Consider the following 24118-nt stretch of genomic DNA (forward strand, 5'->3'; position numbering starts at 1 on the left):
AATACTAAGAAACTCACTGCATGATGATCCTTAAAAAAAAATCTCAAATATATTTAAATTTAGTTCAATGTTATTTATATAGCGCTCTTCTATATTAGCTTCTGAATCACTTTTTATATTAGCTATTGAATCACTTTCTCTATCAGGATCTGAATCACTTTCCATATCAGCATTTGAATTACTTTCCGTACCAGCAACTGAATCACTTTCTGTATCAGCAACTGAATCACTTTCTGTATCAGCAACTGAATCACTTTCTGTATCAGCAACTGAATCACTTTCCATATCTGAATCACTTTCTCTATCAGCAACTGAATCACTTTCTGTATCAGCAACTGAATCACTTTCTGTATCAGCAACTGAATCACTTTCTGTATCAGCAACTGAATCACTTTCTGTATCAGCAACTGAATCACTTTCTGTATCAGCAACTGAATCACTTTCTGTATCAGCAACTGAATCACTTTCTGTATCAGCAACTGAATCACTTTCTGTATCAGCAACTGAATCACTTTCTGTATCAGCAACTGAATCACTTTCCATATCTGAATCACTTTCTATATCAGCTTCAGAAACAGTTTCAGAATCTGATAGAGAAAGTGATTCAAGAGCTTTTGCAGTATAACCTTCTATATCAGCAACTGAATCACTTTCTATATCAGCAACTGAATCACTTTCTATATCAGCAACTGAATCACTTTCTATATCAGCAACTGAATCACTTTCTATATCAGCAACTGAATCACTTTCTATATCAGCAACTGAATCACTTTCTATATCAGCAACTGAATCAATTTCTGTATCAGGATCTGAATCACTTTCCATATCAGCATTTGAATTACGTTCCGTATCAGCAACTGAATCACTTTCCATATCAGAATCTGAATCACTTTCCATATCAGCAACTGAATCACTTTCCTTATCTGCATCTGAATTACTTTCTATATCAGCTATTGAATCACTTTCTATATCAGCTTCTGAATCACTTTCTATATCAGCTAATGAATCAGTTTATAAATCGGTTTACGAATCAGCATCTTAAATCACTTTCCATAACAGCATCTGAGTCACTTTATACATCAGCTTCTGAATCACCTTCTAGAGCAGCTTATAAATCAATTTATAAAACGGTTTATTAATCAGCTTCCAAACCAGTTTCAATATCAGCATGTAAATGGTCCTAAAGACATGTTATTTGATTGTTACCCAATTGCAGGAAAAATTTGATTCATTCAAAATTAAGTCAAATGTATGGGTATTGCTCTTTTACAACTACTGTCAGTAATACAATTCTAAAAAAGTTACAGGAAAAGTCCTTCTAAGCTAATGGAAGAATAGAATACAATAGGGAGACAGAGCTAGAGTAGCCAGCATGCTAACAGACCACGGCAACACGCGCCACCACACGAGCATGTGAGCAGACCTGTCTTCTGGCAGTGTGAACACAGGGTGACGGGTAATGACCGCAGTTAGTCCTCAGTGTTTGGGGTAAAGTACCTTTGTGTTGGAAGGAGTCGGGTCTGCGATGGCTCCGATCACTCTCTCTCCTCAGCCGCTCTCCTCCTCCTCCTCCTCCACCTCCCTGTGACGGCTCTCTGGAAGACTCCCGCAGTCGGCCCGGACTTTCCGGAAGCACTTTGACTGAAGAGCGGATAGAAAGAAACTTCAATCAGCTGAATCAAACAGACTAATTTAAGCCCTTTTCCTCTTCCTGACTAAAATAGCAAATATATAGTGCCTTACGCCGACTGGCTGATTGCAGCGGTTGCTTGTGGGTTCCCTGATTGGTCCGCAGGGAGCCAGCAGGCTCTCTCACGCCGTCAAGTTTCTTCGACCCTGAGAGAGAAACGTCAGCTACTGTCACACAAACGACAGAGAGAGAGAGAGAGAGAGAGAGAGAGAGAGAGAGAGAGACACTGTTACCCAACATCTCTTTCACAATACCTTCAGTCTTCCACAAAGAGCACACTGAGCCACATGATCCGTAATCAGCATCTGAATCAGTTTTATACCAACTTTTGAATCAGTCTCTACACCGGAATCTGAATCCGCATTTGAGTTAGTTCCTACGCCAGAATCTGAATCTGTTCAGTCTATATCAGCATCTGAATCTATCTCAGCATTTAAATAAAATTCTAACAGCATCTGAATTAATCTCAATATTAACATCTGAATCAGTTTCTATGATAAGCATCTAAATCAGCTTATTTAAGCGCATCTGAATCACTTTTTATATTAGTATCTGAATCAGTTTCTATCTCAGCATTTAAATCAGATTCTATATCAGCATCTGAATCACTTTTCATATCAGCATCTGAATCAGTTTCTATAGCCGCCTCTGATTACCTTTCTATTGTCTCTATACCAGCCTTTGAATCAGTTTCTATATCAGCATTGGAATCAGTTTCTATACCAACATCTTAGGCTTCACTATCAGTGTTGATTCAGATACTGATACTGAAACTTAAGATGCTGACATTGAGACTGATTCAGTTCTAAATCGATTTGACCCATTTATTACCATCTGAATCAGCCCCTATATACGCATCTGAATCAGCTTTTATAACAGCATCTAAATCGGCACCTGAATTTGTTCCTATAAGAGTCTCCGTATTAGCACCTGAATTAGATTCTTTGTCAGTATCTGAATTAGACTATATACCAGCCTTGGAATCAGTTTCTATACCAGCATCTGAATCAGTTTCTGTATCAGCATCTGAATCAGTTTCTGTTTTAGCATCTCAATTTGATTTCTATATTAAATAATAATTAATTAAAAAATAAAAAAATAATTTTCTTAATCAGCTTCTCAATCAGTTTTTATTTCAGCATCTGAATAATTTTGCATATCCACTTCTGAATTATTTTTTATCAGCATCTGAATCAATCAGCTTTTATATTACCATATGAATCGTCTATAAATTAAGACCATTGGTTAAAATAAAAATTAGCATACTGACTCACTCTGTAAACATAACGGGCAATACTGAGGTCAGCAAACATTATTAAGGTCATGTCTATGTATAATATGATAAATCAATGATGAAATTATTGCGACAGATCAACGCTCACATAAAATCATAGTCTAAACAGTCACATGACTGGTAGTGGTAAAAAAGCTTGTAAATTTCCACTGAGAGAGAGAGAGAGAGAGAGAGAGAGAGACAGAGACAGAGACAGAGTATACGGGGATAAGAAGGACAGAATGAGAGTCGGCCCAGATGCTGAGAGTAAAAACCACACACACACAGCTGGACCTGGCGATGGGTGACCGGGCCGGAGAGGGATTACAGCCCACTGACAGAGAGAGAAAGAGAGAGAGATGAAGAGATGGAGAGATAGAGTTAGAGAGAGAGTGAGAGATTGAGATAGAGAGAGACATAGAAAGAGAGAGAGAGAGAGAGAAGCAAACTACTTCAAAAGCTCCAGTTTCACCACCAAACTTCCATAAAAGGCTGTAAACCCAGAACTTCAGAACTGCAGTAAAATAATCAGAACCAGTATTATTAACCCAGTGACCTCAGAAACTCTAATCTGACCATAAACAGATCTCAGCTCTCCACTCAACTATAAACTCGGATAAAAACTGGGGAAAAATGATTCCATGGAAAAACAGAGCATTTTTTACTGCCCTGAACAACAGCTGGCCGGTACACTGTGTTCACCGCTGACCTGCTCCTCTTACGTTTAGGCAAATCCCCCTCACATCTGCTCAGATGACCCCGCCCCGCCACTCTTCTACCCTCACTTCAGTTCAACACACCCCCTGATACACTTCTCTAACAAACCACACACAACTACACTGCAAAATTACACTGTGCTAAATTTACACTAACACTTTCCTAGACATGGTCCCACTTACTATAGTGTTAAAATAACCATCACAAGAGTTACAATTTAAGAGTTAATTCAACACCATATAAACTTTTTTTCAATTTGAATACATACCAGAGTATCTATAAAACTTTATACAAATGTGTAAATCTATACCACAGAATAAATTACTTTTTTATCCTATCTAAGCTTTATTTAGAACAAGAGAGGCCATCAAAAACTGACAAAAAAGCAGTGGCTCTCCCATAAACCCCCCAACCACGTCCTCACACTAATCTACTACAACATTAAAACCACCAACATGAACCATGATGAACCATACACCATATCTGGCTCAGAATGGGGTGGATACATTAGGCAGTGAGTACACAATCAGTTTTTTTTTTACGTTTGATGTGTTTCAAGCTTTACAAATCTTCTTTTAGGGAGTTCACACTAACTTTTCAACTTGATCAATGTCCGTCATTTGTCTGAACAAGAGCAGCGCTTCACATGAAGTTTCAGTTTCATTTTCTCCAGCCTCACAGGAGCTATCAGGGAGTTCCAGTGACTAACAGCTGGATGTTCACTGTAAAAAGGGCATGTTGTTCAGCCACTTCCATATCTTTAATTTCATCTTTGGTTTCTCTAAATGTAGTTAAATTGTATTTCTAAATTGTTGACATTGAAGCAACTACTGAAACACAAGCCTTCTAATTTAGTTTAAACAGAGATCTCAGTTCATATTACAGATGAAAACATATATTAGCCATGTATCTGGTATCTGCAGATAACAGTTTCTCTAATTAGCCAAACCTAAGAGCCAATTAGATCACATTCAGCTAAGCTAAGGGTTACAGAAGCGCTGTTTGAGGTTCATTATAGAGGTCACAGGAAACTGCATCTCCTTGCTCAACCACTAGATGGAAAACTGGCTGTCAGTCTGGTATTTACTTAGTCATTTATTTATTTGCCATTCATATTCATAGAATGTGTAAAAACATATATAAACATCACTAACCGGATACCCCTCTTGAAAGTGCATCTACACATGGGGATTTGTTTCACTCGAAAAAGTATCTTTCAAGTATATTTCATCTGGAGAGATTATTATAAAAGCACTTTATGACAACGCATTTCCAAGTCTCACCCTTGATTGGTACTGCCAATCAGACTACAGAGTTAAAGACAATCTGTGATCAGTGATAGCCCCCAAAAACACTAATCTGTCCCAATATTATGGGTAAAACCTAGCTATCCTGCCACTGGAAACCTTCCTCACTGCTCACTGCACTTTTACATTGCCACGTATCTGATATGCAGCTGGTGGGCAAAATTGGAATTGAAAAGATCAGATTTAGGGTGTTTTTTTTGTTCCTAATATGCAGAGATCAGTACCAATCATGGTTCCATACTACCAAGGAAAGACTGTCAGAGTCATGGCTCTTGTGATATTAAATATTTAAAAAAATCCACAGTTTCTGTTAGTGTGAAATGCTGTATCTGGAGGTTGAGGTTTGTGGGATGGGGCTCTTTAACAGTACAGAGGGCATCTGAGGATGGAGAGAAAAAAGGAAAAGTGTGCAGTGTTCACTCTGATAAAGCGCTGGCGTGTGAGCAGCCCGTACAGGAGTTCGGAGAGCTGCCAGTGGCTCTGCTCAGCAGAAAAACAGCGCAGTGCGAGAGTGTGGGTTTGTGTGAGTGTGTGTGTGTAAGTGTGTGTGTGAGAGAGTGTGTGCTGCCGCTGCACTGAAGCAGCGAACTCAGCAAAGCGAGAGTAACGAAGCTGGCACCGCACGCCCATTAAATATCCATCCTAAAGCAGCGACGGCACAGATCGAGTCCCGGCGGGGGTTACGATGCTGCTGCGGACGCAAACCGAGGGTCTACCAAACCTCAGTTTAACCCACCTTTAACCACCTTTAACCTTAAGGTTAACCTTTCTTAAGGGTGGGGCAATAATTAGAATACTAGCACTAAGGCCTGTCACGATAATTACATTATCAACTTATTGTACAATATATATATAGACATGAATATGCTAGTACTGTGTGTCAACTTTGATGAAAAAAAGAAAAAGTCTTCTTTTTTTTTTTTTTTTTTTAGGTTATAAAAATGTATTCCAATTTTAATGTCTAAATACTTTAATAATATTTAAAAGTTCACTGCACTTTAAAAATAATTATATAAGTGGCATACAATAATAAACATTACCGTTTGTCACAATTAGAAAATGGTAGCTACTATGACAGGCCCACTAGTACACTATTTACACTGTATAGACAGTGTAAATTAATAAAAATGGTCCAACATGCCATAATCTAAATATTAGTTAATACATATTATATATACAGCTCTGGAAAAAAAATGATGATTTTCTTTGCTTTTACCAAATAGAAAACATCTGGAATATAATCAAGAGGAAGATGGATGATCACAAGCCATCAAACCACCAAACTGAACTGCTTGAATTTTTGCACCAGGAGTAAAGGCATAAAGCTGTCCAAAAGCAGTGTGTACGACTGGTGGAGGAGAACATGCCAAGATGCATGAACACTGTGATTAAAAAAACAGGAAATATTGATTTCTGAACTCTCATAACTTAAAAATGGCTGAAATAACATAAAAGATCCAGAGCTATCAGACCTTAAATAAAAAGAAAACAAGTTCATATTCATAAAGTTTTAAGAGTTCAGAAATCAATATTCGGTGGAATTGACCTGGTTTTTATCACAGTTTTTATGCACCTTGTCATGTTCTCCTCCACCAGTCTTACACACTGCTTTTGGATAACTTTATGCTGCTTTACTCCTGGTGCAGAAATTCAAGCAGTTCAGTTTGGTTTGAAGGCTTGTGATCATCCATCTTCCTCTTGATTATATTCCAGAGGTTTTCAATTTAGTAAAATCTGAGAAACTCATCATTATAAAGTGGTCTCTTGTTTTTTTTTTTTTTTTTTCCCTGTAGAGCTTTATTAGTAGTATAGCTATTGTGGTTACAGCTCAAGCCAGATGAGCCGCAGTGGACTGAGAGTCTGAGTCAGCTGCTAAGGCTCATGGGAAGAGGTCAGCATGTCAATCAATCAACCAATCAATCGCTGATCAATTACTCATATCATTATAGAACACAGATAGACGTCCTGGCTGGAACGGTGGCAGATCCTGGATCAGTAAAGATCCACCGCAGGGTATTGTTCGAGCTCTGTGTCCTTTTGATACTTAATCCAGTCATTTCTAGTATCCGAACAATAGTGATACTGAGCATCACATTGATACACCACTAATATTAAATAATTATTTTAATGATTAAAGCTATTAATACTTAATATTCTATAAATACTAAAATAACTAAATGATGTAACTTCTACACTTTTTTTTAATTTCTGGGTAAATCTATAATATTCTATATAAAACTGCAGCAGCTCTACTTACACAGATTCACAGAGAAGTAGCGATGGCCTCCCATGGCCAAGGAGGATTGTGGGTAGGCGACTCGAGGTAGAATGTCCATTTTAGCGAGAGGAGGTTTTTGAGCTCAGAGCAGAAGAAAGAAACGAGGGATGGGATTGAGGACGGAGAGAAAGATCAGCGCAGTGGGAGAGAGCGGGCATGCGAGTGGAAGAGAGAGTCAGGACGCAGTGCCAGGCCCAGCGGCAGGGATTAGGGAAGAGAGAGAGAGAGAGAGAGAGAGAGAGAGGAGAGAGAGGAGAGAGAGGAGGAGAGAGAGAGAGAGAGAGAGAGAGAGAGAGAGGAGAGAGAGGAGAGAGAGGAGGAGAGAGAGAGAGAAGAGACACACGAGACGCTGAATGAAAGGGAAAGGGTATGAGATAGAGATGGAGCACAAGTGACAGACAAGAGAGAGAGAGACAGAGAGAGAGAGAGAGAGAGAGAGAGGGAGAGAGAGAGAGAGAGGGAGGTTGAGTGAGAGGGTGGGTGGGTGATAATCTCCGTCCTCGGTGAAGTTAAGGGCGAGCGAGAGCTGCTGGACGCTGAGAGGAGGAAACCTGGGATTTGTGCAGAAAAAAGTCGGAGCAGCAAATGGAGCAACTTATATAACTGATAATCAGCTCATCCTGCTGCTCTTTACCCGCCCAGAACCTCCTTTATCAGAACCAGAACTGAATAGATATACACTATATAATCAAATACTTGTGTTTCACTTTCTGATTAATGTAGCATCCAGCTAGTTTAGTCAAGAACAAACTGTATTCTCTGGAACATTTATGGGGGTCCCCGTGTCTATGATACCTTCTGGCTCTCTCTCTATAGTTAGGAGGTTATAGTCAGATCTGGCAGTGAGATTTTAGCCACTGGGACTAAAACTAACAGTAATTTTGTAAGACAACCAAGTATGCAAAGATGTAGTCGATTATACAAACTTGACGACTTCAACTTTTAGTGTCGACTAATCTTTAATTGTTCAGTCCCTGTCTTAACATATCACCACATCTGCTTTCTCAAGAACTTTATAAAAACAGAAACAGCTAAAATGAATTGTTAACTAAGGCCTATGTGGATGTATAATAACTAACTATAATTACCTGACCTTTTTATTTTAGTGTCTGGATTTTTGCTTTTAAACCCAGATTTTTACTACCTGGATATTAAACATTTTGGACCGGGATTTTCACATTTTGGTCCAATTTGTTTTGGCTTTTCTTGATACTGGGGGTTTTAGGTTGTTTGTTTCTGTAAAGCTGTTTGTAACATCAGTTGTAAGAAACACTATACAAATACGTTTAAGTTGGATAGTTCTTAATGAGATGGGATGGTGATTATCAAATAACCAACATCCTGAATGCAATCAAATCCTCACACCAAGGTTTTCTAGCAGAATTTTGTAGAGACACATATTTGAGCAAAAGCAGGAAAACTCTTTAATACCCTTGATTTCCCAATACCTTTGTACATTTTTCAGAAAGTGTGATAAGCCCTATCTAGATGGGATTAGTTGTTTTAAGGGGGCGTCTGTGAAAAATATTTTATTACATCCAGAATACAACTGAAAAAACAGGAGGACCAGTGAGTTTTTAGGCTTTCTCAGTCACATGACATCGCGTTCAGTAGCTCCTCCATTTCCACTCGCTCTTGTGTTTACGTGGATCTCCGTGGAAACACGCACCTAAAATAGAATTACAGTGTGTAGCAGTGAATAAATAGCTATTTTATTAAACGCGAGGTGATGAAACTCAGAGATGTGCGTCCGGATGGGACTAAAATGACATTACATTACATTACATTACATTTGGCAGACGCTTTTGTCCAAAGCGAAATTACTGGAGGACCACAGAGTTCAAAGAAAAACTGTAGATAACTCAGTCTGTAATTTTCTCAGAGGACGTCTGAGAAAAAGACACACATGGTAATTCCTGACGGGAATAAAATCACAGAGGACCCCGCATAAAAGAGACAATTAACCCAGGACCCCCTGAGAAACTAATCCCGTCTGGATAGGGTTTATGTGTGTGTATATACATATATGACAGTGGACGTACCTGTTCCCTCCCCGTTGAGGGGAGACTTGAACTGGGACCACATGGTGGTTTGTCTGGGTGCGTCCTCATTGGATACTGCAGTACCGTCTGGATTAGCATAGAACAGAAGCAGCGGCTGGAAATGACCCCGGATACACTTCGACGCTACATCTTTCCATTTAGAACCAATCTACATAAAAATAAATAAATAAATAAATAAATAAATAAATAAATAAATAAATACAAAAACAGCAAATTAAAGTCCAGAAAGTTAACACTGCCTGCATGGCTCAGCTGGGTTATACTTTGTGGACTGAAATTTTACTTTGTTCCAGTAATTAGAATCTTTGCTTTTTTTAGTTGCTAGACCTGGATTTATACTTTTTTTATTTTTACTTTTAGGACCTATGCTTTCACATTCTGGTCCAGGATTTATATATTGTAGACGTGATTTTTTTACTTACTGTCAATTTTTTTTTTTTTTTTACTTTCAGATTTTTAAACATTAATTTTCTAGAATTACTTTACAAACTGGATTTTTTATTTTATAATATATATTTTACTAGACAGCCTTTACCAGCTCCACTGGTTTCAGACTGGAGATGCAAGTGCCAATGCTAAAAGTAAATAAATTATATATAAATTACACTAAACATTTCAACTCAAACATAATGATCTATAAATATGATTGATTTGATTGATTAGGCTTGTATTGGTAGTCTTGCTGACCTCTTTCACGGTGGCGTCATCGAAGAACACCCATTTGGAAGACTTGCTGTGATAGGCAAAGGCTAGGTAATGGCGGCTGGAGTAGCAGATCATGCCCACCAGGTGAAGATCTCGTTTTTTGGCATTTTCATCAGTGACTCGATAGAAGAGCTGGAGTAGCAGAAAGAGAACAGTCACAGGATGAACACATCGGAACTCAGCTCTAATTTTTATATTAGATTTAGGTCCAGTAATAATACACACGATCATACAGCATTAATTCAGAGTGTAATTAAGTAGTTTCAATAGACAGATTATCAACACAACAGCTAAACTATATTATGCCCTGAAATATTCCCACTTACACATACAATATATAGATATAAATAATAATGAAAATAAAAGAGATATTTTAGTTATATATTCTGTTGTTGTCGTTAAGTTAAAATGTTTCTAAAAAAATAAGGTTTAAAAGAATAAAAATGTTTAAACAAAAGTTGCCAATAAAGTTTAAAAGAAAGTTTAAATGAAAGATCAAATAAAGTTCTGACAAAGTTCACATCTAGATTTAAAATATATATATAAAAAAGGTTTAAATAAATGTTGACTACTGCCTGATTCAAATTGGGATGGAGGGGAAAGTGCGTAAAGTGGATTTTTGGAACTGTGAGTTTAAAGTGTGTGTAAATGTAAAGTGAATAATTAGAACTGGCTCAGTTCTGTGTGTAAACTGTGCGAATTTGATTATTGCATTCAGTTTTGTTCAGTGTAAACGGTATGAAGTGAATTATTGGAACCGGTTCTGTTCAGTGTGTAAACAGTGTGAAGTGGATTATTGGAACCAGTTCAGTTCAGTGTGTGAACGGTGTGGTGGGGGGTGGAGTCGTACCCCTGAAAGGTTGAGGTGGGGTCCGAGCGAGCGGATCACGTCCTCGGTCAGGTCCGACTGCTCGGCGTCCCACACGAACCCGATGGTGACGATCTCGGGACAGTTCATCAGAACCCGGCGGATCTTTATACTCTGCCCACAGTTACTCTGAGAACACAAACATCTTATCAGAACATCTGGCAACACAGATCCAATTCTCACCTGTGATTAATATTTAGATATTTAAATATTAAAATGTCGAAACTGAATTTTCCTTCATTTATTTAGCAACTTTTTCCACCATTACACACATTAAAAATCCTTAATGTCTTGCTTTTCACATAAACCTACAATTTAAAAGTATATTTTCAAATTGAACATTTTTAATAGCAGACAGATATCAACAAAACACAATATATTTACCTAAACGGTATAATTTTATTCATGAATTTACCTCGGTAGTGCTACTGAATCCATTTACACAGAGAAAGGCAACCAGTCTTTTAGTGAACAAATAAATGCTAAGGCTAAGTTAGTTCAGTTAGCATTACTATGCTAGTCCTGTACAGCTCAGATCTTTTTTTTTTAGCTGAAATACAGGCGGTTTGTAGAGAGAAAAACAACTAAAACAGGGTGTAATTCTTTTTCAGATTTGTGAAAGTAGAGCATAAATTATTTTTTAATGATCAACTTTCCCTCATTTCTCTCAAACAAAGAGAGACCATTAATATAAAAGAGCTTGTATGTTTAATGCATTGATTGAAAAACAAGTGTTTATTTTATTTATGCTTTAAAATATTTTAAACATTTATATTTATTACATTCCATTGTCTGACTATCCTTAATAATTAAAAGATCATGACTCTTTAAATAAGTGGAACTGCACTATTATTATATTATTAAATCAGTGGCATAAAACGGGTCTGAAAATGAAAATATCATTTATTACTATTAGTTCTAGGACAATTTATCATCCTAATAAACCCCTGTTAATCTGTTTAATCTGAGCGTCTGTCTGAGCGACTGTATCCACTCACAGTACATAATATTAATATAATATAATATGTGAGAAACGGAAGAGCGACAGGGGCCGAGAGCTCGGATGCTCCACTGAAACACAGGAACGCTGTGCTTGAATGTCTGAGGCACATCCTCGGAAACACGTGTCGTCCCCTAGAGAGCTACAGTAAATATAGACCGTCACATGACCCGCTGTTATGTCATCACTGGCACGCAGCGGAGGACCGGCTCAGGGCTGAATCAGCAGATCTACCCCATGTTTCAGTCTTCAGCACCTGCCCAAGTCTTACAGCCCCCGTATTTACATCCGTTTATCCATATATAAACATATACCAACCCTTTCTCCCTTCTGTTTATACACACATTATACATTTTTCTGCTCTACAATCATATAGAAGCACTCTGTAGTTCTACAGTATAGTTACAGACTATCTGTGCTTTACTGCAGTAATTATTATTTTTTACATTTTCACTCAATTATCTGAAATTTCTACTCCTTACATTTTAAAAACAGCCTCGTTACTTCTATTTAATTTCAGCTGGTTTTCATTCCGGCTTCTCATCATTCAATAAAACCACTATTCAGATAAATCTCTCCATCCAGATAGAGTTAATCTGATTGTGATTGGATGTAGAGAAGTATAAACATATACTATTCCGACTTCCTATTGGTTTATACTGTGATCCATCACACATCTGCACACGTCATTTTAAACTTTTGGTCTTTAACCACCTTCAGACAGCCTGTAACTGTTTCAGTTGATTTTTTTGTTTATTTTACCTTTTTATTTTATTTATTTTGTCTTTCTACTTATTCAATTTTATGTTTTACCTTTTAGCCGTTTTATTCATTTCATCCTTTTATTTGTTGTATTACTGGTTTTATTTTTGCATTTTACCTTTTTATTTCATTTATTTCGTCCTTTTATTTTTTTTTATACTTTAACTTTTTTATAATTTTAGTGTTCTTTTAGCCCTCTATTTCTTTAACTGTGTTTATATTTTATTATTCTTTATATATTTATCTCTTTATAAAAAGAGTTCAGAAATCAATATTTGGTGGAATAACCCTGGTTTTTAATCACAGTTTTTATGCATCTTGACGTCATGTTCTCCTCCACCAGTCTTACACACTGCTTTTGGATAACTTTATGCCTTTACACTCCTGGTGCAAAACAATTGGTTTGATGGCTTGTGATCATCCATCTTCCTCTTGATTATATTCCAGAGGTTTTTAATTTGGTAAAATCAAAAGAAACTCATAATTTTAAGTGGTTTAATTCTTTTTCAGAGCTGTATTTCTGACGAAAAAAAAAACAAAAAAAAACAAAAAAAACCTCATGTACATTTTGATGCGTTTGGATCCATAATTCGCAAAAAATTAGATTTTTCTCCTACACTGATGTTCCTTCAATCACAACGTAAACAGCAAGATGATTTGCTCTTTCTGTTGAAAGATGGAACTTTAAACATACGCTGGGTTATGAGAACTTCCAATCATATTTCATCCATCAGTGGATGCTCTCCTCATCATTAACAACATCTCTAACATCAGTCATGGTTTAATAAAATGGGTGATACAGTTCTTCTGCTGCCTATCCACTAAACAGATAAGCTCTATTCTGGAAAATCGTGTGAAAAGTGTCAGATTGTTCACTAGGCAATGAGACAGTAATATAATAGTAAGAGGAGGGGACGTACAGGGCAGTTGCGGAGGTCCCCGATGGTGTTTGCTGCCTGCAGCAGTTCCCCAAACATATCAGACCTCAGCCTGTCCGTCCTCTCCAGAACCCGCTCCACCTGTTGGCTAAAAACACACAAAAACATCTGATTTACACAACGTGCTTCATTCAATTTGCCAATTTGTCTTATGCTTCTTTTAATGAGTCTCGGTCAGTGACAAAAGTCACAGGACACTCTTTTATTCCACACACAAAATATGGATGCTTTCAAGGTGGTACCCATGTGCCTAATGCCTAACATATAAGACCCCTCACCCATTACTTGTTGGGGTATTCAGATATTCTTTCATTTCTGAAATAAAAGGGTATCCTGTGACGTTTAACCCGTTCTGTATATTAAAATATTAAAAATGTTTTAATAATGGTGCTATTGTAATAAAAACGGTGATGATCTACATTCATTTTAAACATTTGTATCACTGTACACAGAACAGCCCTATTCTTTTTCGCTATATATACAGTTGTGGTCAAAAGTTTACATACACTTGTAAAAAAAACATAATGTTATGGCTGTCTTGAGTTTTCAATAAGTTCTACAACTCTTATTTTTCTGTGATAGAGTGATCGGAACACATACATGTTTGTCACAAAAAACAGTCATAAAATTTGGTTCTTTCATAAATTTATTATGGGTCTGCTGAAAATGTCACCAAATCTGCTGGGTCAAAAATATACATACAGCAACATTAGTATTTGGTTACATGTCCCTTGGCCATTTTCACGGCAACTAGGTGCTTTTGGTAGCCATCCACAAGCTCCTGGCAAGCTTCAGGTCGAATGTTTGACCACTCTTCTTGACAGAATTGGTGCAGTTCAGCTAAATGTGATGGTTTTCTTGCATGAACCCGTTTCTTTAGCACTGTCCACATGTTCTCAATGGGGTTTAAGTCAGGACTTTGGGAAGGCCATTCTAAAACCTTAATTCTAGCCTGGTTTAGCCATTCCTTTACCACTTTTGATGTGTGTTTTGGGTCATTGTCTTGTTGGAACACCCAACTGCGCCCAAGACCCAACCTTCGGGCTGATGGTTTTAAGTTTTCCTGCAGAATTTGGAGGTAATCCTCCTTCTTCATTATCCCATTTACTTTCTGCAAAGAACCAGTTCCACTGGCAGCAAAACATCCCCAGAGCATAATACTACCACCACCATGCTTGACAGTAGGCATGGTGTTCCTGGGATTAAAGGCCTCACCTTTTCTCCTCCAAACATATTGCTGGGTGTTGTGGCCAAACAGCTCAATTTTTGTTTCGTCTGACCAGAGAACTTTCCTCCAGAAGGTTTTATCTTTGTCCATGTGATCAGCAACAAACTTCAGCCGAGTCTTAAGGTGCCTTTTCTGGAGCAAGGGCTTCTTTCTTGCACGGCAGCCTCTCAGTCCATGGCGATGTAAAACACGCTTGACTGTGGAGACTGACACCTGTGTTCCATCAGCTTCCAAATCCTTGCAGACCTGCTTCTTGGTGATTCTTGGTTGACTCTTGACCATCCTGACCAATCTCCTCTCGGCAGCATGTGATAGCTTGCGTTTTCTTCCTGATCGTGGCAGTGACACAACTGTTCCATGCACTTTATACTTGCGTATAATTGTCTGCACAGTTGCTCTTGGGACCTGTAGCTGCTTTGAAATGGCTCCAAGTGACTTCCCTGACTTGTTCAAGTCAATAATTCGCTTTTTCAGATCCACACTGAGTTCCTTTGACTTTCCCATTGTAGCTTTTGTAGCTGAGTCTAATCACTGGGTCAAATGAGCCCTATTTAAATGGGCTCATGAGAAGTCAACAGCTGTAGTCAATCAGAATCACTTACAAGAAGTGAAGAGGCCATGACATGAAGCTAATTTGATTGACACAACTCGCTACATCACCAAAATTGACAAATTTTGTTGCTGTATGTATATTTTTGACCCAGCAGATTTGGTGACATTTTCAGCAGACCCATAATAAATTTATGAAAGAACCAAATTTTATGACTGTTTTTTGTGACAAACATGTATGTGTTCCGATCACTCTATCACAGAAAAATAAGAGTTGTAGAACTTATTGAAAACTCAAGACAGCCATAACATTATGTTTTTTTTACAAGTGTATGTAAACTTTTGACCACAACTGTATATATATATATATATATATATATATATATATATATATATATAGCGAAAAAGAATATATATATATATATATATATATATATATATATATATATATATATATATATATATATATATATATATATATATATAAATAAAATACTTTTTAAAGCATGTACTTTCGATCATACTGGGACTTTAACTTACATATTCATTTGATTATTCGACTGGGACTTTATTTGGTTTATGAAGAAGAACATACTCCTTTTCTTCTGATTGTTTGGATTTGTTATTCTTATACTGATGTTTCTGCTGTTTTCTAAAGGTCAGGGTTTACAGGCGTTTCTAACAGGCTGACAGGGTGGAGGAGTCGGGTGGAGGTGTTGGGTGAAGGATGGCTCACCAGAGGGCCGTAGTGGAGACATAGTGCACTAGCTCTGTGAAGGGGAGGGGGTCCGACGACGATCCGCAGCTCCGGCACACAAACTGTAGAGAACACAGTACAGTCAATTCTGTGTTTTATGTGCGTGTATATAAACGCATGTATGTATTTTATCTATATGCATTTTTTTTATTTTATATGTATATTTTTTTTTATCTTAATGCCTTTTATTGCATTTCTATGTGATTAGAAAGTCATCGTACCATTTTACTACTAGCTGCACTGTGTATGAGTTTGTGGCAAACTCTGAATTAAATTGATTTTTTATTTTTAAATCATTAAACCATTTGTGTTCTCAATTAAAGTTATAATCTCAATAATAAATGATAAATATCTGATTATTTACAGCATATTTAAAAGTGGCTACATTTTAACATCAAATTTAAAGGTTAGACAATGAAACTGAAACACCTGGTTTTAGAGCACAATAATTGATTGTGGTGACGGACAGTTCTGGTGGAAACAGGAGAGTTGAGGTGCACATTGAATTCTGCGTGATTTGATCAGCCGTGGTTTTATATTTTTTGGATACAATCCGTGTTAACACCCGAACATCCCTTTCAGACAGCTTCCTCTTACAGCGTCCACAGTTAATCCTGTTGGATGTGGTTGGTCCTTCTTGGTGGTATGCTGACATTACCCTGGATACCGTGGCTCTTGATGCATCACAAGACTTGCTGTCTTGGTCACAGATGCTCCAGGAAGACTCTGGTATGTCTCCCATAATGTTGTGTGCATTGTAATATTTTGAGTAAAACTGTGCTCTTACCCTGCTAATTGAACCTTCACACTCTGCTCTTACTGGTGCAATGTGTAATTAATGAAGATTGGCCACCAGGCTGCTCCAATTTAGCCATGAAACCTCCCACACTAAAATGACAGGTGTTTCAGTTTCATTGTCCAACCCCTGTATATCATCGTTTGCCTACAGTATCTCTACCTGCTCGTAAAGAGTCATGGCGAACTTCTGGTGCGTGATGCAGGACTTGGACGTGCAGGCTTCAGCGGCCGAGTCGGACACTAAGTGCAGGTGGATCCTCTCCAGGATGTTCTCCTGTCAAACAGACAAAACACACGCATCCAGACGAGTGAGCTGACGGATCCTTCATCTGCTCTCAGTATAATTACAGCGGGTTATTATAGCTATTCTTAGCAGCACGCTAACTGCTTTATCATAGCTGATATTATTAGCATTCTTATCCTGTCATGAAAAATAAAAATACCACTTCAAACTCAGCTCTATTTCAGGCGGAGAGAGGGAGAGAGGGGTCAGGGCTGAACACGACTGCTCCTGTCATTAGAAAGGAAAGCTATATTTATATAATACCCTGATAAATCTAATAATATCCACTTAAAAGCACATTAGAACTCATTCAGGTCATATAACTGATTATCAAAGTTTCCACTGCTGACAGAAAACCTCCTAGAAAACTTTGAACTTTCTATGAACTCAAATATATTTATTCAAATCCTGCACATACTGTTTATCTAAATATATATATAAAAAAAGAGAGAGCCAAATGTGCACGTATATGGCTCTGGAAAAAATTAGGAGACCATTTCAGTTTCTAAATCAGTTTTTCTTATTTTGCTATTTATAGGTATAGATTTGAGTAAAATGAACATAGAATAAAATGTTGTTTTATTCAATGATCTACAGACAACATTTCTCCCAAAATCCACATAAAAATATTGTCATTTAGAGCATTTGCTTGCATAAAATAAGAAATGATTAAATAACTAAAAAGATCCAGAGCTTTCAGACCTCAAATAATGCAAAGAAAACAAGTTCATATTCATAAAGTTTTAAGAGTTCAGTAATCAATATTTGGTGGAACAACCCGGGTGTTCCAGGTAATCACAGTTTTCATGCATCTTGGCATGTCCTCCTCCACCAGTCTTACACACTGCTTTTGGATACTATAGAAAGTAAACTTGGACATACTTTAGAGTAGTCAGTGTACAGCTTGAATAGCAGTATAGACTGTTCTCTGAAAATAACTTAACACACAGTCATTAATGTCTACATATCTGGCAACACAAGGGACACAAGTACAGCTCACAGTGAATATGTTCAAACTGTGCCAAATTGTGTAATTTCTATAGTGTTGCTCCTAATAAAATATGTGCAGGAATTGCAATATTATATGGTATTTTTGCCATAACTTCTAGTGTCTTTTCACATGGACAATTCTAGCCAGACACCGCCGGTCACCATCAATACCACCCATTACACCTCACAACTTATAGATATTACAGGTGTGGGGGTTCCCATCTCCTGAGGTAACAACTGGAGCACCTATGCTATACTATGTGCGTTCTGAGCGGCGCAAGGTGTACTTTTCACGTCGTTATGATAGCAAAGACACACTGATACTAAATCAAGCTGCTCTGTGCACGATTGCCTATAGACAGCTAAAACATGGCCCCTAATGCTTTATTTAAATACTACTGTCCCTTGAATGTACTGCCATTATGAAATAATGTAAAGGAATTACTAAAATCAGCTTTTTAATTTAATGTATTCTAATTCCCTAGCCAAGTTATATGTTATAAAAATATAATATTATACGCGTGTATGAACGCTGTTTAGGTTGGTTGTAAAAATAGTGAGATAAAGGTGGCGTACGAAGCATTCTGCAGCGTCGTCCATGAGGCCCAGCTGGAAACGCTGCTCGTCCTTAAAGGTCTCGGCCAACGCGTGCCGCAGGGTGTCGGACGGCAACGCCCGCTCTCGACTTTGCTGAAACTGACTGAAGATGCTCTGCAGAGAAAACAGACACAGAGAGATACGAGTAAGATTATATGTATACATCATAATTATTAAATAATATTAGATAATTATTGAAAAATACACTAAATATTGTGGTTGTTTTTTGAGAAAGTGTATTAAATTTACATTTAATTGGACAGTGCAAAATAATTATGTCTATACATGAGCCAACTTAAACATAAAGCACAGAGATACTTAGCCAATCAAATTACTTATTTAAATAATTAAATTACTTATAAAAAATATTAATAATACAACAGAGAGCGCTATGAGTTAGAAATAGCCATCATATGTACACATCATAACAATAAACTAATATTAGATAATTATGGAAAAATATATTAAATATTTTGTGGTTGTTTTTTGTGAAAGTGTATTAAATGACAATGCAAAATAATTAGTCTAGGATAATAAGTCTATACATGGGCCAACTTAAATATAAAAGCACAAAATAGCACCTAAATACTTAAATTACTTATTATAATAAATATTAATAATACAACAATGAATCAACATTCAACAAAACGGAAAAAATATAATTCTAATAAACGATATGTCCGAATATTTGTGGACATAGAACATGGCATTAAACAATCAGTTGTACCCTGTTAGTGATATGCTAACACCCAGCTTTTGTATCACCTACACTTGTAGCTCATATAGAGGACAAGGTCTGACATCAGTTTACAACCTCTAACATACTACTCATTTTCCAGCTGCAAGATAGGGGCTGTACAGGGCTAGGATAGTAACATTAGCTTGGGTAGCTAAAATAGACTTTTTGAATAATTATAGTTTTCTAATAATAATTCTAACTCTGCCTTCAGTCCAGATTTTGTTCAGTTTTGTCCAAAAATGATGCATTTTATTTAAATGTCTAAGCTAGTGAAAGATTACACATCATAGTTCTAAATGCTAGAACAACAATAAAGGGTGTCATGAAGATGAGTGTTTTCCTGCTGACCTTTAAAGCACAGAAGATGCAGGCGTCACCGAGGCAGAAGTGCGCAGACAGCTGCCTCAGACTCCTCCTGAAGACGTCCAGCTGCCAGAGAACCTGCAGAACACAACAGCTTAGTACCAATGACTACACAAACACACAGAAACGCACACTCAACAGCAACCCATAGTAGTTGTTGTGCTGTTTTCTATTTATTTTCTAAGGCACATTAAGCTAGACAGTAGCTATGGTGTCACATATGGTTGCCACACAGTTGTTATGGTATCGGAAGTGGTTGCTATGCTGCTGCTGACCACGTTCTATAATATTATAAGTAGTGGTGGATGTGAGACAATTGTTGTGCTGTTACAATTGGTAATTATACTGTTGTGGTTGCTACAGTGTCCAATGTAGTTGGAAGTTGTTATGCAATTGTTAGGTGGTTGCTCTGGTACCACAGGTGGCTGCCATGACTTTGTTATGGTTGCCATGACTTTGCTTTGGAGCCCAAGGTAGCTTGCAGTTAGTTGTTGATTGGCAAAGCAACCACCTATGGAACTATAACATTTTTATGAGTCCCATATGGTTGATACAGCAATTGCTAGACAGTTGCTATATCTATAACATCCCAGGTGGTTGCTAAATGGTTCCTACAGTGTTCTACATTGTTGTCATGCAATTAATAGCTAATTGGCAAAGCAACCACCTATGGAACGATAACATTTTTACGGAGTCCCATGTGGTTGATACATCAATAGCTAGACAGTTGCTATGGCTCCCCGAGTGGTTACTATGCTGCTGCTAATTAGTTGCTACAGTGTTTTACATTGTTGTCATGCAATTAATAGCTAATTGGCAAAGCAACCACCTATGGAACGATAACATTTTTACGGAGTCCCATGTGGTTGATACATCAATTGCTAGACAGTTGCCACACAGATGTAATGGTCTCTGAAGTGGCTGCTTTGCTGCTGCTAATCAGTTTCTATGATATCATAGGTGGTTTCTAGACAGTTGCTATGGTGCTTCAGGTGGTAACAATGCTGTTGATGCTACAGCATACATCATAGGCACTACGCAATTGCTAGGTGGTTGCTATAATAACCCAGTAGGTGGCAATGCAGTTTCTATCCTGCCCAATGTGGTTGCTCTGGTACCCTTATCCACCATGGCGCTCACCTGCACGGCACTGTTGAGGAAGCAGCTGTTCTGGCCCGGCTCGTTGAGGAGGCCCTTGGTGAGGGCCAGCGAGAGCATGCTGCCTGGCTGATAGGACCTCCCCAGCCCCGGCCCCGTTCCCGGGCCCGCAGGTCCCCCTGTGCCAGTGGAGCCGGTCCCTGGCTTCCTGAACAGCTTGACCCATGCCATGGGGCACGAGTCCACCTCTACCCAGAGGTCCGAATGAGTCACTTATTTCAGAAAGGAGTGGACGGGTCCGTGTCGGGCAACATCTGTGCCCGGCAGGCCCTGCACCTGATCGAGACGTCGGTCCCGCGGGGCTCCAGGGGACAGTCCTAATTGGGTGCAACAGATACAGCGAGGAACAGGGTGCAGAAACTGACCGGACACCATTGGGATGGAAGTAAAAGCGGCCGGGATGCAGACGTCCTAGCCCAGTGTTCAGTAAAGTGAGCGCATAGTGTCTAGCCACAGGCGGCGATGTACTGCTTCTGCGCTAATCCCACAGACTGAGGGACAGACCTGCTGCGGCGTCTCTGTCGGGGGGAAGACCCTGGCATTGACATGCGACTGGAAAAGGCGTCGGGATGAGGAGAGCGGGATAAATCCATCCTTCCTCCAGGGAGCTCCTGATGGGGGTCAGCACAGGTCAATCTTCAACTCATCCATAGGGACGTTTCTGAGCAGTGGGCCGGCACACGACAATCTATACTGTGATTGACAGGGGATGGAGGGGGGGTGGGGGTAAAGGAGAAGAAGAAAAAAAAAAATCAATGGTTGTTAAAGAAAAAGCCACTACAGTTCTAGAGCTGATGCTTAACAATGTGAAGGGTGACCAGAAAAAAATGCAGGGAAAAGAACGACACAGGCCTCAAATTAAAAAAATTTAAGTTGGGTTGACAAGAAGATAAACTCTAGGTTCCCTGTTTAACTCATGTAAATGTAGGCGAACCCAAGCTAGCATTTTTTGTTTAAGGTAACCAGGCATAATGCCTATAAACCAAGGCCTATTCTAGCCAACTTTTTTTTTTAAGTCAGGTTAACACAGGCTAACCCTAGCTAACTTTGTTTACGTCAGGGTGAAACAGGGTTACACTAGCCAACATTGTTTACCTCAGCTTAACACACGTTACCCCTCCCTAACATTTTTTTACCTCAGGGTAACATAGGTTTATGCTAGCTAACACTGTTTACCTCAGGCTATCACAGAATAAGCCTAGCTATATATTTTTTTACTTTAGTGTTCCTAGCATTTTTTCTTTTTTTACCTCAGGTTAAAAACAGACAACCCCTACCTGATATTGCTTACCTCATGGTAACAAAGGCTTAGGCTAGCCAAACATTTTAAGCTAGCTTAACATAAATTAAACCCACGTATTATTGTTTACCTCAGAATACCACAGGCTAACCCTACCTATTATTGTTTACCTCAGAATATCTCAGGCTAACCCTAGCTAACCTTACCTCAAGGTAACACAAGCTTACGCTAGCTAACATTGTTTACCTTAAGGTAGCACAGGCTAACCCTAGCTAACATTTGTTGTTGTTTTCCATTACCTATCTACCACAGGAAATGTATTTATGCCCAGTATCTTTAATGATATTCCAGCACATTACGAAAACCATGATGCAGTGCATATATATATATATATATATATATATATATATATATATATATATATATATATATATATATATATATATATATATATATATATATATATCCTAAAGTGTGCTGGCCTAGCACTGTATGCTAGTTTAGTGGGTGGTGTTTATAAAGCCAGCCTCCTCTCCTCTGTAAGCTGGTGCTAAAGTGCTGTAGGTGCTCCGCAGTGTTCAGCCCCCGGGATCAATAGGCCGTAAAGCATCAGCGGAGCAGCCTGACGCGTTCCTGCTGATTCAGCTCTACAGGAGAAGCCAAGTCGAGTCCAAACGCCGCATCCCTTTAACTCCCGGAGTTCACTTCCAATGTTAAAGAGGGATCAGAGACGCTGCCAAGATATAACATCACACCACAGAGTCCACTAACCCTCCTCCAATCCCACGACTGAGCTCCCAAATACTGCTGCTGCTGCTACCTTCATCTGCTTTGATTAATATTTTACCTACATAACTGATTCTGAAGAACTAACGCCAGAGATTCCACCTGTCTCAGATGTTCAGGGAGTCTCCCGTATTTTAATAGACGCTCCCTGATGCCCACAAATTTCATACAATTTACTGGAAAGCATTTTTTTTTTTTTTTAGAGTAAGCCAGTGAAAGAGTTGAGACTTCCCAGTTTCAAGTCTTTTGCAGCCTCCACAAGGTTTTCCTCCAGGATTGCCCTGTATTTAGCTCTGTCTATCTTAACGTCAATTCATCATAGTCATTGTTACAAATTAAATTACAAATTGTTTAGGTGTTTTTAATAATTTGCCCTTTGTTTGCCATTTTTGGGTAAATATTTTCAGTTGACAAATATTCAGTGCACCCCTAGAATACACTATTTAATAACTAAATAATATTTTTAATAACAATAATTAAATAATATCTAAAACAATAATAGTTTTATTACGGTTTGCCTCACTCGGGTCATCAGATCCACTCACTGTGTGTTCTATTCATTACGGTAAGATGGTGTAATGTTATACTGAGAGGGTTTTAAGCAGCAGTAGAAGTTAAATCAGTGTTTGGAGACACTCCAGTCTAAACCTCAACTGCAGGTTAATCCTATGAGGTGCGGTTTCTCAGCAGCTCCTATAAGCTCAGCTATACTGACCGTAGTTCCTGGAAGGAAAGCGGAGTGGGGCAGTAACTGGGTTAAGGGAGGCCTCACCAGTGAAGCTAATCTGTCGAGAAGTCTGATCTCAGCGGGTTGTGCGTCGTGGCTAATGTACAGGAGTTGCTGTGTGTAGGCGATCTGTCCTCGCAGCTACTGCTGCACTATTTCCAGACTGCAGATCAGAACAGGGCAGTGTACAGTACAGCGGGACACTAGCGTACAGGACAAGCTTTAGGCTAGAGATGCACTGAATATTTGGCAACCAAAATAATTTGTCTGGAAACGATGCAATAAAAAGTCAAAAGAACCAA

At 38.4% G+C, this 24118-nt stretch overlaps 1 protein-coding gene across 4 annotated transcripts in view; it reads right to left on the reverse strand.

Annotated features, from left to right (window-relative positions):
* The window catches only part of usp53b (ubiquitin specific peptidase 53b), a 50492-nt gene that overhangs the window by 22358 nt on the left and 4016 nt on the right, over positions 1 to 24118 (reverse strand). Inside the window, exons 2-12 of one of the 4 annotated variants that reach the window (XM_049472266.1) lie at positions 21046 to 21756; positions 19891 to 19983; positions 18783 to 18917; positions 17094 to 17207; positions 16115 to 16197; positions 13584 to 13689; positions 10884 to 11030; positions 10016 to 10165; positions 9308 to 9476; positions 1744 to 1836; positions 1498 to 1641 (exon numbers count right to left, since the gene is read on the reverse strand). In XM_049472266.1, the coding sequence (XP_049328223.1) occupies positions 1498 to 1641; positions 1744 to 1836; positions 9308 to 9476; positions 10016 to 10165; positions 10884 to 11030; positions 13584 to 13689; positions 16115 to 16197; positions 17094 to 17207; positions 18783 to 18917; positions 19891 to 19983; positions 21046 to 21234 (1423 nt within the window). In that variant the 5' untranslated portion in view covers positions 21235 to 21756. Of the gene's footprint in view, positions 1 to 1497; positions 1642 to 1743; positions 1858 to 9307; positions 9477 to 10015; positions 10166 to 10883; positions 11031 to 13583; positions 13690 to 16114; positions 16198 to 17093; positions 17208 to 18782; positions 18918 to 19890; positions 19984 to 21045; positions 21757 to 24118 lie in introns of all 4 variants that reach the window. The other 3 variants (XM_049472265.1, XM_049472264.1, XM_049472263.1) reach the window with 3 other exon arrangements.

Source organism: Astyanax mexicanus, chromosome 25 (genome assembly GCF_023375975.1).
Source record: "Astyanax mexicanus isolate ESR-SI-001 chromosome 25, AstMex3_surface, whole genome shotgun sequence".
Lineage (NCBI taxonomy): Eukaryota > Metazoa > Chordata > Actinopteri > Characiformes > Acestrorhamphidae > Astyanax > Astyanax mexicanus.